Source organism: Epinephelus fuscoguttatus, linkage group LG15 (assembly GCF_011397635.1).
Source record: "Epinephelus fuscoguttatus linkage group LG15, E.fuscoguttatus.final_Chr_v1".
NCBI classification, from domain to species: domain Eukaryota; kingdom Metazoa; phylum Chordata; class Actinopteri; order Perciformes; family Serranidae; genus Epinephelus; species Epinephelus fuscoguttatus.
Window position 1 is genome coordinate 20,553,213 of NC_064766.1, and position 18,486 is coordinate 20,571,698.

At 40.8% G+C, this 18,486-nt stretch overlaps 1 protein-coding gene across 3 annotated transcripts in view; it reads right to left on the reverse strand.

Moving 5' to 3' along the window:
* LOC125902151 (uncharacterized) overlaps nt 1-18,126 on the reverse strand; it is a 31,016-nt gene extending 12,890 nt beyond the window's left edge. The window contains exons 1-11 of one of the 3 annotated variants that reach the window (XM_049598307.1): nt 18,097-18,126; nt 14,950-15,079; nt 14,343-14,510; nt 14,019-14,156; nt 11,448-11,599; nt 10,869-10,972; nt 10,567-10,756; nt 8,378-8,509; nt 7,956-8,099; nt 7,203-7,338; nt 5,208-5,358 (exon numbers count right to left, since the gene is read on the reverse strand). In XM_049598307.1, coding sequence (XP_049454264.1) covers nt 5,208-5,358; nt 7,203-7,338; nt 7,956-8,099; nt 8,378-8,509; nt 10,567-10,756; nt 10,869-10,972; nt 11,448-11,599; nt 14,019-14,156; nt 14,343-14,510; nt 14,950-15,079 — 1,445 coding nt within the window. In that variant the 5' untranslated portion in view covers nt 18,097-18,126. Of the gene's footprint in view, nt 1-5,207; nt 5,359-7,202; nt 7,339-7,955; nt 8,100-8,377; nt 8,510-10,566; nt 10,757-10,868; nt 10,973-11,447; nt 11,600-14,018; nt 14,157-14,342; nt 14,511-14,949; nt 15,080-17,266; nt 17,419-18,096 lie in introns of those variants that run through there. The other 2 variants (XM_049598308.1, XM_049598306.1) reach the window with 2 other exon arrangements.
* Nucleotides 18,127-18,486: the final 360 nt, after the last annotated feature.

An 18,486-nucleotide genomic window follows, 5' to 3' on the forward strand; every position in this document is an offset into this window, starting at 1 on the left:
GGAATCCCGTGATGAAAAAATTCTGGTCTGTGGGACTACTGAAGATGCTTAATCAAGCAAAGTTAGTATGGGACTCCACACATAAATTTAAAAGGCTTATCGGTAGTCATTTTGACAAAATTATCGATGGCCTCAAAAGCTCAAAAGCCAAGGATGATTATAGACTAGACACTAACTTTTTAAAGTCACACAGAGACACCTTGTTACATCCCAACACACATTTGGTTAATTTGTCATTCAGTCTGAGTTCCCGTCTGCGTGCAAGGTGGCCACTGTCACACCCATCTTTAAATATGGGGACAAGACAGAGATGTTAAATTACCGGCCCCAAAACCTAAAACTGTGGGTAAATGGGGACCCATCATGTCCATTGTGTTCAGGTACCGCAACCTTAAAGCATATTTTGTCAGGCTGTAAAGTTAGCTTGTCACAAGGCCGGAATACATGGCGACATAACCAGGTGTTGACAAGTTAAGCTGCAGGCATCGAAGGCAAACAAAGATTGGTAAATTCAGAAGGTTTTAAGAATAGGTGTTCAGCAATTCAGTTTGTCTGTGAGGGTGAGAAATACAGAAGTAACAAGTTAGTAAGGAGGCAAGGGTGTTACCGCCTAGAAGGTGCTTGTGATTGGGAAATGCAAGTAGATTTAGGAGGAAAGCTTGTTTTTCCCCAGGTAATAGTTTGTACCAATCAGAGGCCTGACAAAGTGTTGTGGTCAGTGAGTCAACGGATAGTTTATTTCATTGAGCTGACAGTTCCTTGGGAAGACTCAGGGGAAGAAGCCTATGAAAGAAAAAAGCTTAGGTCCTGATCCTGATCCTGTGAGTTTATCTTCTCTATCTCCTTTAACTTTAGCTTATATTGGAATTACACTATATAGTGTGTGAAATAGGGTAATGTGAATGTGCTAGGAAAGGTAGTATCAGCACTGCTTCTACATGGAGCTCGCATGTACGGAGCCTGGGTTTGTTGAAGGTGGCGGTGCTGTTTGGGCTGAGAAAGCCATGTGTAAGGTAAGGTAAAGGAGGTTATTGGGTTGGTGCGAGCAGCAGTGAGACCTGGCATTAGGGGAGTGTCTCTGGGAAGCCAGAGATCACTGTCTAGCCTCCTGGGGGTGTCGTGGGACCAACTAGACGAAACACTGGTGAAAGGAGCTTCCCACCTGATGACCCCAAAGACATGTTAGTTATCACTGCTCACTGGTCTGTATAGTTAAGCCTTGCCATAATAGCTTATCATAGGGCTTAGGAGGTTTTTCACTGAGCGTGGATCCTTTCACTAGAGCACAAATTTCTTGTGTTTATTTGAACTTAGAGGTGAATGATACAGGAGAAGTATCACCAGCAATCCTGTGTGACACTTCAAAGGCAGTAATGAGAGGGAAACTAATTTCTATTACCTCCCACTTGAAAAAACAAACTGAAGGAGCAGAAGCTGACTAAACATACTTGTTGACACCGGCAACACTGACCCCGGCCTAAAGCAGGAAATAAGGAAACTACAGGGGAAAATTAATGACATACTCACACAAGAAGCTCAGAAAAAAATCCTTTTCCTGAGGCAAAAGTACTATGAAATTGGGGGGCAAATCAACAAAATATTTAGCTTATAAATTACGCAAACAGCAGGAGGAGAGTACAATACTTAAAATTAGATCCCCCAAAACGAAAATGTTGGAGAATAAAATGGAGAAAATTCAGGAATGTTTTGAGGTTTTCTACAGAGAGCTATAGTCTCAACCACAGGCCCCAGAGGGAAACCACATTGATACCTTCCTCAGCTCCCTGATGTTACCTACTCTTACAGAGCAACAAAATGAATATCTATTAAGACCAATTTCAGTTGAGGAAGCCAACTCGGTCATTACTAAATTGAAGACAGGGAAGGCCCCTGGGGCAGATGGTACAATACTGGGTGGTACAGTGTAAGTCCCTGAGATCTGATTCAGTCCCAATACTGCTCAAAAAATTTAATTGGATCTTAAAAAGAAGGAGTGATTCCTCCCTCTTGGAGAGAGGCAATAATCTCAGTTATTCCCAAAGAGGGAAAAGATAGGCTGGAATGTGGCAATTACAGACCAATCAGCATTCTTAATCTGGATTATAAAATGTTCACATCCATTCTCACACGAAGACTAGAGAATTTCCTCCCACATATTATCCACTTAGACCAGACAGGTTTCATTTGTCACAGACAGACTGCAGATAATATAAGAAGAACTTTGCATATTCTTAGACAAATAAAACAGGACAATACTGAATCAATGTTAGTAAGTTTGAATCAGTCAGATGGGTTTTCCTGTATAAGGTTATGGAGAAGTTTGGCTTTAGTAACAGCTTCATTCAAGCCCTGTATGATATACCGGCAGCCCGTGTTAAGATCAACTGGGGTCTTACCGACCCATTTCTCCTGAAACACGGCATGAAACAGAGCTGCCCAATTTCACCTCTCCTCTTTGACTTATTTATTGACTTATTTATTGAACCTTTAAGTCAACTGATAAGGCAAAATAATAACATCAAGGGTACTGTAATAGCTGGAGGAGAACACAAGGTGGCAATGTTCGCTGATGATGTGTTGATCTGCCTGGGGGAGCCTGAGAGGTCATTAACGGAGCTGATGTTGGCACTACGTGAATTTGGTAAATTATCTGGATACAAGTAAACATTTCTAAAATACAGGTAATGACCCCAAACTTTAAGGCCTCACAGAATTTAAGAGAAACATGCAATTTAAATTGGGATAATGAGGAAATAAAATACCTGGGAATAACGCTCATGGGGGACCTCTCAAAGCTCTTCCAGGCTAATTATGGACCGATATCAACCAAGATAAAATCTGACTTGCACAGATGGAGCCTTATTCCCTTTCTAAGTCTTAGCTCAAGAGTTAGTGCTATTAAAATGAACATCCTTCCCCGCCTACTCTATCTCTTCAGAAACCTGCCGACAGAGGTAGCCAATAGCCAATTTAAGGAATGGGACAAATGGATTTCAAGGTTTTGTTGGCAAGTGAAGACACCAAGGATCACATTTGTAACATTACAACTGGCAAAAGAAGATGGGGGAATGTCCCTCCCCTGCTTAATTTTGTAAGTTTGGCACACCGTGCGCCTGGCGCAGCTGCTCCTCTTTTCTACCTCCGTCCCTCCTACCTGCGCAAGTCAGAAAGAAGGAGGAGAGAAGGCGTGGAGTGGGTTTTACACACATCACACCAATCAAATGAGCCCCTCTCCTCGCCCTTAAATGCGCCGTGCAAAGGCGTAATGAGAGTTTACTCAATTCGCCATGGCAGAAGAGAGCAGCAGCGTCAGACGGCCAAACTTCTCCCAGGAAGGAAACTGATGTTTTGGTCCGGGAGGTCCAAGCTCGCGGTGTCCAAATATACGGAACTGTGAACAGACCTCCACGGGCTGATGATGCAAAGGTAGCCTGGGAGGAGGTCACCACAATCGTAAATCAATGTTGCGTTTCTCTCGTGCGTGGGCGCTCTCTCTTTCTCTCTCGCAGTCTCACTCTGTTTCTTTTCTTTTGACTTCTCTAAGATGACAGATGCTGAATATATACTCCCTATCTGATGCTGTGGCTGTTTGTGGTTGGCTGAGAGGGATGTGCACTCATTAGTTTGCAGCTGTTTAATCAAATCAGGTTGGGTTTCCCTTACCCGTGCGAAACGGTGCCAATCCCCTTTGATCTGACATCAGATGTGACGGGACAGTCAATACAGAGATACATTTATGTGCTGATTGCAGATAGTTGCATTGAATAGTGGTTTTTTTGCATCGTTAATGTGCCTGATATTCTGGAAACCTGCCTGTGAGGTTTTGGTGACGCACTGTCCGCCGGTCAGCCAAACTTCGGCTTACACCAGCTGCGCTCCGCCTGGTTGGACCTGGTTTCAGCTGGCGAGCTTTTAGCGCACCTTCGGCGAAGCCTTTTGGCACGAAACTCACTGCACCAAGCTGGATCTGTCGACACCTCCCCCTGATGCGCCGCCACACCCATCTCAGCGCACCTCGGTCTGCCAAACTACCAAACTGAGCGCGCCTCGGGTTGTGCTGCTTGAAACTAGCTGCACCGGGAAACTCGAGCCCAAGGACTCAGTTCACAGTTTTAAATTTTTGCAGGACAGGCATGGCTTGGAGCAGAATGATTTTTATAGATACCTCCAGGTACGATACTATATTAATCAGGAATGTAAATTCAAGGTTTTTTCAACAGTTGAATCACAATTTTACGCAATATTACTATCAACCACATTGTCTACCCCTAAAAAATCTATTTCAAGACTATATACTGCTCTATCTCAGGCTAAGAACGACAACACCAATTATATCAAAGAGAAGTGGGGACAAGAGGTGGGGATTAGACTGTCAGAAGAGGCCTGGGGGGATATTTGGTAATTTCAGTGGTCCTCAACTAAGTCCACAGACTGGAGCGAACACTACTGGAAAAACATAATCAGGTACTTTAAGACACCCAAACAAGAGAAATACAGAGATGCTAATATGCATGCTAGAGGCAGTGCGGTTCACGGTTGGCAAACCATTATCACATATTCTGGGCCTGCCCCAAACTGAAATTGTTTTGGAAGGGCGTTCATGATTCTCTAAGTAAAATGTTTGGCACACAGGTTCCTCTGGACTTTGAAACTCTATCTGGGTCGTGTTTCTTTTTTGGACCAAAGGAAGGATATAAGACTTACAGATTCTCTTAATGGAAACTAAAAAATCTATCACTGGGAAGTGACTAAATACAGCACCACCAACAATAGACAACTGGCTTGGAATAGTTTTAGAAATATTCAAAATGGAAAAAATAACATTGTTTAAGAACCCAAAAAGATAAATTCTATCTAATTTGGAGCAAATGGATCGCATATATAACCCCTATCAGAGCTGACTTTATCTGAGCCTATAGTCCATTAGACTTGAATTTATTTATTTTGTTCTATTACTTCTTGTCACTCCATTATCTGACTTGGCTGGCAACATAATCCCCCACTGTTAAATGTAAATAGTTGCTTGTGTGATTTCCTGTTTCTATTTTTATATACTAAAAACTGGGAAGATCAACACTGAATGAAGATGCAGCTGCTGTCATGTTACAATCTTGTCTTTCCAAATAAAGACAAACAAACAAACAAACAAACAAACAAAAAAACAACAACAACTAATTTAAGGAAAGTAAAAATATGATGATACATACTTCTGGCCAGTTGTCTTGTCATGGTGAATCCAAAGAGGATATGTTCTGATGTCTGGAGGCAAACTCAGCAAGATCTTTTCCATGTCGTTGGCTCTCTGTATTGATGTTTCTCTCAAGATCTCTTCAGTGCAATTTGGAATTTTCTCTTCATCTAAACAAAAAGGATAGAAAATTAAGTGAAACTGACAGTATCACATACTTAACTGATAAAAAAGTACTGTTCTAAAAGAAAAGTGTGTGCTGAGTTTGGATTAATACTAATACTGTTTCCATACAGTTGGGACACCCATGCCGTGCCATGCAAAAACAATGAGGTTTGATGCTTCGCACAAACTGCACTGAGGCCCTATTTCCACCCAACGCTTTCAGTACAGTACCTTTGGAACCAAAAATAACCCTTCAGACATGGTTCCTAGACCCTCAGTCCGCTTAGCGTTTCCACTGAAAACAGTACCCTTAAATGCATTGCTGTCACTCACTGTATTTCCTCTTTAATCAGTCTACACCTCGTTTATCGTCCATAGAACGAGACTGTGGCCGACATTTTCAGAACAAAACAGAACAGGCTGTAGTGAGAATCTCTCTGCATGGAATATTTAAAAATAGTGTTAGTTTGTGCATTTAGTCCTTCTAAGGCAAGCTCGGGGGTTTAGTGTTGCTGGAGCCCACAGCAACAATGCTCAGAGTGACGATTAGAACACATGCCTCTCACATAATCTGGTCGAAGTTAATATATGTAAATGCTTGGAGATCCACTAATTACTAAAAGTGTATGTCATATAAAAACTTTAGTAATGGTCAAAGTTGTCACAGTGATTTACTGTGACAAAGTTGCCGTATTGAAATTTAAGGTGCGTTGATTGATTAACATTGTCAGCTCATCAATTGTGAGTAACATTAAAGCTATAGTTGGTAATGTTGGAGAGCTAGCAAGATTTGAAAGCGGCACCTCCTCTAAGCTCCACCCCCTCCTCCCCCTCCCGTCAGTGCTCTGTCCAAAGCCAAGAGCCCAGTGAGCAGAGCAGAGGAGAGCCCAGTAAAATAACAATTCCCCCCAAAGCAAACAAATAATTACCTGTCCAACAGAAAGACAGCAACCTCTGCATCAGTTTTCAGGCCCTTCAACTCCCTCAGTTGTCTCCACCGTTCAAAAGCTGGACTGCTGTTGATGTCTGGTTTGTCCTCTCACTTTATCCAAAGCCTTTTCTGCCTCTGACTTTGTTTTCTCAGCCTGTTTAGTGGGGTGAGCCATTACAAGTAACGCTGGAAGTGATACTTTTGGCTGCATTTTCTCTGCCATTGTGCAGCAAACTCCTGCTTACTCAGTATTTCTGCTGAGGAGTGTGCTGAATATTTCCAGCAATGGTGACATGTGATGAGTGTTCGCAGGGAGGGAGGGGGGCTCAGGCAATACGAGACATGAAGGCATCTGATTGGTTCTTTCCATTCGCACCAAATGGCAGAGATTGGTCAGAGTTTTTTCAGGCCTGCAGCTGCCACAGTCATCTGATTTTTTTCATTCCTTTATCTGAACACATTATGTATTGACTACTCTCAGGATGGAAGGACCAAAAAACAAAAAGTGTTTCTGAACAGGATTACCAAGTATAACTTTAAAAGTACACTTTCCACCTAAAAAGGTCGCCGGCAGACGGCCCACTGAATTAAGTTATTTTATCCCCTGACTCCAGCTGCTGGAAGAGGCAGCAAAACATCCTTTCATTTTATAGTACAGTTTATTAATAAAGCTCCGCACAGTATGAACAGTGGTTACATGAGCCTAAAAACCAGCCACAACTCAGCCCTGAGCAGAGTGACTGTCCTCTATTGACCAATCAACACAGTATTATAAAAGGATCAGCCCCCAGAAAGGGCAGAAAATGTCTTGCTGTTGACCATTTTTCTGTTCGAAAATAGCAGTTTGGAGCTGGCACCTCTGAATTTCTTTTAGCTGCGTCTCGGTAGAAGTAAATTGATTAACTGTTTTGGTTTTACCTCTGATTTTCTGGCAAACATATGCTCTTTCAAGGACTCCAGGAACTCCAGGTACTCGGACTGGTTCAGAGAAGCGGCTGTTGTCTTCAGACATGAGAGCAATTGGTGCGTAGCTCTCGTGGTCTGATGACTGTGTCTGTCACAATAATACGCAGTCATTACTTAAGTGATTAACGATTGAGTAGGAATCTAGCATAATGCTTTCATCAATACATTCAAGTCAAGTTAATGGCAACTACCACAAAGCAGTGACGGGTAAGGTACTGAAAATCTACACTCAAGTAAAAGTACAATTACTTCCATAAAAAAAACTAAAGTAAAAGTGAAAATCACCATTCTAGAAACTTACCAGGATAATAAATTACTCAAACTACAGGTTACTTTCCATTTTAATATTTTTAGGGTGTGTGGGCCAGTGCAAAACAATAAAAAAAAAAACAGCAGTTATTGCTGAAACTTTTTTAATGAAGTAGAGCAGGACAGCTAATCAAACAAGATAGCCTATACAACTGAGCAATGAACAATCTACCACTCTCTACGCCTCTCTTCATTATCACAACAAAGATTAACATTACACGTACAAAGTTAAGATAGCTAATGTTAACTTGCAACCTTTATTAGTGCATTACTTGTAATAAATGACCACCCACCCCTGCCACAAAGCTGTCAAGAGATATTAATGTTCAGATAAAATACTGTCAGCATCAGTCTAACGTTACCCTTTACAGGGCCGCATCAGTCAAATCCTCATACCTTTGCTTGTGATATGAGATGTGCCCAGCAGTACAGTGAATTCTCAAAGACATCCAGGTCATCAATGACTTTCTCTCCTTGTTGTGTTCCACTTTGAGGCAAAAGCTCTCTGAAGAGTATGTACATACCTTCAACGACTGCAATCTGCAACAGAAGAACAAGCATCTCTAAAGAAACGGGGACTGGCGAACGCACACATCACTGTGTAAAGGTTCAGTTGACCTAAATTACGGAAAAATATCTTCCCACAATGCAGATGTTTCCAAAAAAAACCAACTGTAATATTGGTACTTTTTTTTTTTTTTTAACACAGCAATTCTGCGCAAAAATCAAATGTTTTTGCAAGACTAGTTATTTATTATATGACTGAACAAATGAATATTGGCTATAAAGGGTGAATTATATTGGCCTATATTGTTTACCTTTTGATTCCTGGTCAGTGTTTCATTCCTGCAGAGTAACTGATGCAAACTTTGTGCAAGAGGGTGACATCCAGTCAGTTTCCGTACGTAGGAAATCAGTTTCTTCCGTTGCTCTGTTGTATAATTATGTCTCTAGAAGAAAACATAGAATAAGCAGGAATAAAAATAACTCAACAATGTACCAACTAGATCAGCCATCTTTTCAGATTCACTTGATTACTTTTATGGTACCAAGAGTCTACAGCCATGCTAGAGCTGCTGCTGTCTGACATTGGAACCATGTTGTTATCATGGCTAAAAACAACATGACAAACTGATTTAGAAAATATCATCCATACTGCCAGGGTTTTCTCTGCCTATCTTAGACAAAGGCGAAGCCCGTATGTGGAAAGACGTTGCTTCCGAGATGTAGAATGTGTATTATAGAAGAGAAACACACATTTCAGGACCGCTGACTTGTATCATCAGAACAGACTTGTCCTGTGATTTTCACCTCCTCCTTTCATATTTAATAGAGGGGGGACAATACCTGTCAGTAATATTCTCAGCTGTCAGGATGTGCCTGCTATAAAGGGTAAATATAACCACAGAAAGCTAAAAATCACAGGACATGTCTGTTCTGATTATACAAGTCAGCTGTGTAAAGCTCGAGCATGTGGGGGCTTCCTTTCATATTTAATGGGGGGGGGGCCATATTTAAAAGTACAGCTGTCAAGATGCCCCCTGCCACAGGCCTTTGTCACCTCGAAAAAACTCAGGGAAAACCCTGTGATCACTTGGTGAAGTCCGTTTACCTGAAGAACAAATTTGCAGTTTACCTGTTCAAGTATCTATGTAATAAGCATGTTGGAAAAACAAAGCGAGAGCTAAAAACCAGGATCTGTAAACGTAAGCGCTCTACTTCTAATAGACTTGCACTGATTAATCGGCAGTGCTCAGAATCGGGCTGGTTTTCACGTGATCGGCTGTGACCTGCGACTTGCCGGTCAGTCAAAAATATGTCGGTTCAAAACGCCGGTCATAATGTCAATCGTGTGGCGCATGACTGACATTGTGTAACATCAGCAGTGCACACACACACGCACATGTGCAACTCATGGCTTGGGCAATGTGAGGAAGTGAAACAGGACGGCTTCTCATCTTAATCATTCACACACACATATCAAAAGAGAGAAGGAGAAAGTTGTTAATTGTCCGTGTTAAACTGAACTGTGGAGCTCTCACTGCTGCACTGTGCCTCTTGAAACTGACGAGGCGCATGTCTGCGTGCCAAAGATGCGCGTGTCCGTGCGCTTACTGGCAGGTGTGTCCTGAAGACCTGTGTGAATTTTCCACAGGAGATATTTTTACTCTTTTGTCTATTCAAGAAATTACCCACAAATGCTATCCACTAAGAATTAGTATTTTATTAATCTGAGTTTTTATTTATGTATGCCTTTTTTACTTATTTATTTTAATGCTTTACCTGAAGTAATATTTGAGTAAAAAGGAAAATGTTTCTTAACCTGTATCACTGTTTTTGTTTGTTTGTTTGTTTGTTTGAGATGATTATTGAAAAGCTGGTTGTATCTTGGTTAAAATTTTCTAATAAAGCAAAGATAGAAAATATTTCAATATCTTGTGTGCTATAAAGTGGTTTGAAAAAAATGAAATTGTAATCGGCCAAAATTGGAATCGGCTATCCAAACACTCTGCAAATTGGAATTGGCCCAAAAAATTGTAATCGGTGCAAGTCTAACTCCTAATCATGCTGATAAATAATCTGTGGCTAGGCACTTCATAATCACAACCACAGCTTAAGTCAACTTCATTACATGTGCACTGAGACAGTGACGATGCCACGGAGAGGTGATAATAGGGACAGACTCTTTCTTCAAAGGGAAGCGTACTTGATACATTTCCTTAATACTCTCAATCTGCTTGGTTGTAACAAAGTGAATATACAAGTTTTGGTGCTCTTCACCATGACATTCTGTGCTATCAAAGGTCATGGCTCCCCCTGTTGGGATGTACTGGTTGTGCTGGTTGTGGTCAACTAAAATTCAGCGAACCTGTGTCTATTGTTGTGGCATTGCCAGAATACACACTGAAAAAGGGCATCTTGCCCAAAATGTCTGTGTGGCAAAATAATATATAAAGAAATGAAGAAGCAGTGGAGTGATGACAACGTAATATAAAATAAAACTTACAACAGCATAAAGTGACGACAGGAACACACTGATTCCTTTCTGGTTTTGTTGGACTGAAGGCACAAAATCACTAATGAAGAATGTCTCATCGTGTGAAGTCTCGTCAGAAAACGTGGACAAAGAGAAGTTGACTGTTGACCCTGCACAGATCCCACAACTCTCCAGAGTGTCACCACCATGATGTTGGCCCCTGCGATATAATAAACACAGAAGAGAACACAAGTGCTGTGTGAAAATCTGAATACTGACTAAGAGGGCCACAAGACATGAAATCAGTGCTTGGTGTGGTAACTCTGAGTTACTTGTAATGGAGGACATTTGCTGGGATTCCACTTTCATTTGCCAGCTTCAGTCTCAGACTGGCCACGGTGTCACTTGCCAAGCTTACTTTCACTTCAAAGTCTCCCTGTATGAAATGAGTAAAGAAACAACATTTGTTTTAAATAAATATTGTTTATGTCAAAAACACCAATGCAATCCTCACAGTGGTTAATGAACAACAGACAATGCCATCTTAGAGCCCTGGGCACTGCCTACAGTATGAAAAGATTAAATTTAAATGTATTAATGGAAATGAAATCTGATAATGTACAGAAAGCGTTCTGACAGATTACATCTGTCTGCACTAATGTGATTTCTAAAACATTACAATTGTTAAATGTAGGAACTCCTTGATTACAAAAAATTAAAGTATTAATAATTGATGTGTGATTAAAAGGAAGATAGGATTCCCAGAATGTCAGTATAAAATAGTCAGTAAATTATCTTTTTAAACCGGACCATAAATCAAACATATTCAGCTTGTACAAATAATATATCCATATACCTGATCAGTTAATAACATCATTAGCTGCCTCATGACCAATATAGTTAAGACGCACCTTGAGCATGATGTGGCATCGGACCAAGGTGTCTCCATAGGTTTCAACAAAGTCTCGCTTTGGTATTTGAGGAGCCTGTTTCAGGTTTTCCTTCGGTGTAAATATGGCATAAATTACATCTCCATTCTTTATGTGTCTGTCTTTCAAAGACCCTGTATGAAGAGACAACATTTTAAATAGATATGGTGAATTTGTTAAAGGGACATTGTGTAATATTTTCAGTTGTTTATTGGCAAAAATAGATGTCTGGATTCATAAATATGTCATCATTGCTGTACTATTACCTCCATCAATAATCTGACTTATTCTTGTAAAAGGAGAATTTCGGATTTGTTTGTACATTGGACGGGTAAGTTGTTTTGGGGGTTTCATAACGTTTCGCCATCTTGAAAATACATCCGCCAGCAAGGGACATACAGCCCCGCCTTTGCCATTTTCGTTGAGAGCCAGGCCAGAGCTGAGTGACTGAGAAGCCGAAGGAGAGGAGCAAGAGGCGCTTCGCTACTCCTGGCACTACTGCAGCATAACAAAGTCCCACTCTTTGAGCATAATGCAGGATCATGCATATGCAGCATCACGGGAGACGGAATCCTCGTCGTCAAGGAAGTGCAAAAGGGAATCAAAAAGGCAATGTAACCAGCGAAGTCTAAAAACAAGGGTCAACATCGGGGTAGCCTTTCACAGGTGGAGAGAGCTGCTGAAGGAGAAAGGTAATGCAATCACAGGTAACAGCGCTAACAGAAGCGCTGGCCGCTAACAGCTGTTAGCCACTGTTAGTGCCGCTGTTAACTGTCTGCAGTGCAGTGATGCAAGGAGAGGGATGAGGTGTGTGAGGTTGAGCCACTGGTCAGTTTTTAAAAGACAAGACGTGATTGGTTTGTTTCAATTTACACTCGCCCCAACAGTCCTACGTTGTGAACACAGCCAGCATGATGAGGAGGGGGTTTGTCAACTTGCGTCCCGTGTGTCTGTGTAGGAGCCTGAATGAATACTCCATGAAGTATCGGATGACATGGTTTCATCAATGTTATCATGGCTTTTTGGTACACAGCGGCTACCATTGTTGCAATACGCGTTTGAAACAGTGATGTGCTAGAGTGCGCTATCCATTTGAATGCAATATATGACTTCAACATTAGATGGGAGAAATTCCTACACACTGTGGCTGTAACAAACAGTATCCAGTTCCCTCTTTGAACATCCAGAAGATGTGGAGCAAGAATAAGGATTTATTTGGAGTCATGTCTCTGGCCACCTGCTGAATTTAAGTCAAATATTCACTCCTTTTAGCTCTGTGTTTGATCTCCACCAACTCCTGGTGAAATATCGAACTCTTAGGCTTTAAACTTTTTCAGTATTTTTCACCAGCTAGTCTTGAGATGCTTTTCCTCTGGCAGCTGCTGCCTGCTTAAACAGAACAGTAAAGATGTGGGCTGTAAAACAAACAGATAAAAAGTGCTATAAAGCTCTGCAAAGTTTTCTTTGTGGGTTCAACATTACAAGAGCCTAACCTTCACACACAAGTAGTCATGTGATCCAGTCAGTGTCAGAAATTAGCAAGGGCCACGGGCCATTTGGCCCGCAATTTATCCATGAATGCCCCCAAAAGCCATGTTCCGGGGGCCAAAATTGCCCCCAGGTTTTCGAAACAACTACATGTATTTATATTTTTAACAGTATTACAATCTGACATTAAAGTATAATTTTATTTTCATTAAATTAATTTACCGTCACGTCTACAACTCATTTTCCAGACATAATCAACGAGATTGCACTGATTACGTGAGAGTAATCTGACAGAGAAGGGGAGGGGGCTTTGCTGTACCATAAGTATAAATTAACCATTTCTTGGGTGATCTGTGTCTACACAATGACAAATTAATGAAAAATTAAGGTAGAATGAATGTTAAATTTTAAATTAACTTACTTCCAGGATTGCATCTAAGGAATTTATAGTAATTTGGCCTTTTTAACAGTAAAAGTAACTGTAATGTGGTGAAACATTAGTACTGCTATCAGTAGATTAATGGTTAAATCATCACATTTAAACTGGTTGAATTATAGGAAATCTGAGTGATATTTTGCAACCATAACTTTATGTAACCCATTATTTATTTCATTTATAGTGGTTTCTACTGAAGAGTGAAGACACTATCTTAGTTGGTTTTGCTTTTCATGTGCTTATTGTTAGAACATAATTACACTTTTTTGATGGCCCCCAAACATTTTGAAAATGCCCCCATTTTTTAGACTGTGGGGGCCAAAATTGCCCCCAAAATATTTTGTTAATTTCATACCCTGGATCCAGTGTTAATAGATAAATATTAATTACAGGTGCTTTAATGGCAATTCACTGATTAAATGCCATAAAATCGAATAAAAACTGAGTCATGGAAAATGGAGATATATACCAGGGAGAAAGTCCTGGATTAAGATTATGGCTGCCTCAATACCTCTGTATTGCCTTTGCACTCACAACTGTAGCAAAAAAAAAAAAAAAAATCTCTGCAATAGACGTTAAAGTTTTAACATCTAGCAAAGTTCACTGTAAAGGTGTTCAGGTCTGCTCACATGTGTTGAAGAAGGGATCATCGGTCAGGGGCATCCCATCGACTGTGTAGAGACAGACCCCTTTGGAATCACCGATACTTTCAAAGTGGCCGATCCTCAACATCAAATCCTCGACTGTGTTTTGTGCTGGATCCAAATCTGCAGGTTTAAAATAACCACAGTGAAATTGTTCAGTTGAACGTGGATATCTGGACAATGATCACTGTAACACAGTCACATTTTATTTCTCACACAACACAGCCTACTGTGTGCTCAACAAGTCCATAACTGGCCTATGTTCATCTAATGATCACAAATGGACAATAAAATATGTGTTCCGCTTACCTTTAATATGTCTTGGTTGAGGACATTTGGGGTATGTGTACTGCAAACAGAACGGCTCCAGTGAGTTTTGGACAGGCGTCACAGTTTGAACTTGGCGCTCTGGAAGTTTGCATTTTTGAATGAAGTTTTTCATCGCAGAAAAACGATTCTTCTCCACATGACTTAAACCTGTAAAAATTAGGTATTTCATCAATTAAGCATACTAATCATTTTTTAATCATACAGTAGACATTTTACAGAAGATTAATTGTTTGATCGACTTTGAGTTATTCATTGGCATGTGTGACAGCACTGAACACAATTGTTCATTAATATACACAAGTAATAAGGCTACTAAAAACACTCAGATTGTTATACTAACTGATATCTTATAAAACTATGACTCTAACTACACCCTATAAAACTAGCATACAGCTGAAACAACATGTCTAACTGTCAACAAATAAAATGTTTTACAAGGTATTGTGTTGGATTGTACTGACATGGTTTATACTTCACTGGTCACCCAGTGCAATTGACCTTAATTAAAACTAAAAAACAACAGATGTAGATTTCATTGACTTAAATGTTTTTACAGTCTTCGGTTTCAAGTTGAAGTTCACCTTACCGATGCTGTTCAGATCGTCATCAGTGATGCTATCCAGGAAATCCATTTCATCCTTTACGCCCAACTGGACAAACTGGCTGTGGTAAGATACCAGTCTGAACTGCTCGAGTGTGTTGAATATCGCATCCATCTACACAAAGACATCAAGGTTAAAGAGTACTACAAGAACAGTAAAAGCAAAAGAACTTGTACAAAAATGTATTCAAAGTACAGTCAAATATAACTATACAACCTCCCTCCAACAGTGCTAAAATGCTTAAAAAAGATCAAGAAAAACACCCAAGTAAAAACTAAATGAGAAGCTAAATATAATGGTGCATTTTAAATTAATTATATATGTACATCGATCAGCCAAAACATTAAAACCAGGGGTGGGTGAAGTGAGTAACATTGATCATTTTTTAACAATGCAATGTTCTGCTGGGAGACATGATGCCCCCCCACCCACCCCAACACCGCTGTGGGCTAAGTACCCCACCCCTCACGGCAACGGTACTCCCTGATGGCAGTGGCCCGCCAGCAGAAAAATGCACCACACTGCTCAGGAATGACCTGAGGAACATGACAAAAAGCTCAAGGTGTTGACCTGGCCTCCAAATCTCCCACACCCCAATCTGAATGAGTATCTTGGGAGGTGCTGGTACCCCACCTCACAACTGACAGGTCTCAAATGATCAGAAGCCAGCACCCTGGTGCCAGACGCCACAGGACACCTTCCAGAGGTTGTGTGTCCATGCCTTAACATGTTAGAGAAGTCCGATCCAGGGAGGCCCCACAATGGATTGGGGAACATCTGAGGTACCAGCACATCCCATGGATGCTTGATCAGATTTGGATCTGGGAATTTGGGCTATTCCTAATTTGGGCACATTCCCTGACCCATTCCTGAGCAGTTCTTGCAGTGTAGCATGGTGCATTTTCCTGCTGAGGGGCTACTGACTTTAGACCTGTTTCCACCGCAGGAACTTCGGGGTAATTTTATGGGGCTGGAGCTGGGGCCAGGGTCCGTTGGTGCGTGTCTCCACCGCAGGAACGAGCCCCAAAGGACAGAGTTCTGGAACTTTTACAGGGGCTAAACAAGTCCCTGCCTCGGAGTAGGTACTCAGAACAGCCCTGAAAAACTCCTGGGTGGGGCTTGGGGTTTACTTGGTGCTGATTGGATATACTCAAGGAGGGATGTGATGTCAACAGAAGGCGGCATCGCCCCAGTCAAAATGGTCGCGCAACGATTACGTCACATCCAGAGCCCAGTAACTTTACAGGAACCTTCCTCCTACTCCGCCCTCTCAGTGGAGACACGGCGGTTGAGAGGGCCGAGCGAGAGGACTTTCCTGTAGTAGTTCCTGCCCCCCAAATAGTACCAGGAACTTCTTCAGTGGAAACGGGCCTGTTGTGCATCAAATGGCATCCTCATGAAGCTCTGGACCAAAAGTTCCCCAGGAGAACATTGCATTGCAACAAGATGATCAATGTTACCACACATCAACTGTTAACACACATGTTAACAGTTGTAAAAGTAGTAAGGTCATACAAAAAGTGTATCAGGAAGTAAGACAGTTGCAACAAGTATTATTATACTTTTTTTTTTAATAGAATAGCAGAACAGCTGAATAAGGCAGACAAGACAAATAATACCACAATATAAACTCCAAACCTTCTCCAGCCCAGTGAGTGACATTAACTGGGTTTATTGAAAGGCATTGTGTGAGTCTACAGCCATGCTAGCAGGGCTTTGAGCTAAATGCTATCTTCTGTAAAAAAAGCTATACAAAGCAAAGATGATAATTCGGTAAAATTATTTAATGACAATAATGTAGCAAATACATAACCAGACTCCCCATCTTTAAAACCGATTAAATTACCTAATTATTTTTTTAATTAGTTACTTTTTCAGAAAGTGGGAATTCTACAGCCATGCTAACGGTGCTTTGAACTACATGCTATCTTCTATAAAATGCTATACAAAGCAAAGGTGACAGTGCAGTTACATTTCCTCATATCATTGCAAATATACTGCAAGACTTCCCACCTGTAAAACCCACTGAGTTACTTAATTATTTTTTTTAATGAGTTACTTTTTCAGGACATGGGAGTCTACAGCCATGCTAGCAGCGCTTTGAGCTAAATGCTAATGTCATTCTATCCATCTCATCAGTCCTGACATGCTAACAATGACAATGCTAACATGCTAGTGTTAATTAACGTTAATTTAATGACAAGTCCTTCGGTAACATTAACATTAGCTGACATGTTGAGCTAAATGACTCTCTTTAGTCAAAGCGTGAACAGCCCAAAATGGCAGAGAGTCCTCACACACCTTCTTGAAGGTCGACATTCCTCAGCTAACGCAGAGACAAGGAGGAGGACCCGCCATGACCTTTTCACCAATTAGCCTCACCCAGAGCCCTTGAATAGTTATTGTTGTTATATTCTACGGCACTGGCCTCACCCATAGTGAAGCTGTTCAAGTGCGGCATCAAAGTGGGGGTGTTGGATTTAGTTCACTCAGCGTGCCAGCCAGGTGGTGCATTAAATCAGCCATTACATGAGGGCAAATGCAACCACTTTTTTAATTATGCCTCAGTATAATAATGAAAACCGTAACCCATAATAACACCATGCTTGATTTATTAAATTATGGTATATAGTGTTCTCTTCACAACCGCTAACCCCGGCCCTGACACCAGCCGGTGAACATATACAACCAACATTTGTCTTCTCCAATGCCCCTTTATTGTGATCTCAAATTGGACTTTTATTTTTCATTTAACTCGTGTTTTTCCTCTGACTGATGCGACTATAAAGTACACATTTGTGTAAAAAAAAAAAAAAAAAAAAAGAAAAAAAAGAAGCCCATTTCAGTAAAACACCTATTTTAACTCAATAAAGTACAAGTACAGTAAAATGACTGTAACGAGAGCAAACGTGCAGAAAAACTGTGACATAATTCTCTTTGGAGTTACATGGTGTCCCAGTTATGAAGACGGTACAAACACCAACAGTGTGTAGACTCAAACTTGTCTTGGATTAACAACAGCAGCGAGGCACCTCAGCAAATTCAATAAATTAGGTCATATGGAGAAAAAACACAAACTACAATCTAGTCAATCTATTAGTAACAGAAAAGAAAGAAGGGAGCAATCTTACCTTTTCGTGTGTCAGAGATCATGTGACACAGCCGTTTAGGATTACTTTCTATTTATTGGGGGGTGTGGCTTGGGGAAAACGAAACTACTGGAAACGAAACCAAACGCAAACCCATCTGGAAATCTGTTTGTGAACTTGCCACATCATCCTTGAGGAATTTCAGCTGGATTAATGTTGTTGAACCCTGTTTTGCTTGTTTATTACTCCTTTTCATTTACTATGATTTGTCATGTAAAGAGTGCATGTTCTGTTACAATTTTATGAAAATACTGCAAATTATTGGGCCTAATGGGTTATTATTAGACAGACAGAAGAGCCAATATTTATGAACTGCATCAAAAATCACAACTGGTGTGCTGTTATACTCCTCTAGTGACTTATTTTTGTGTT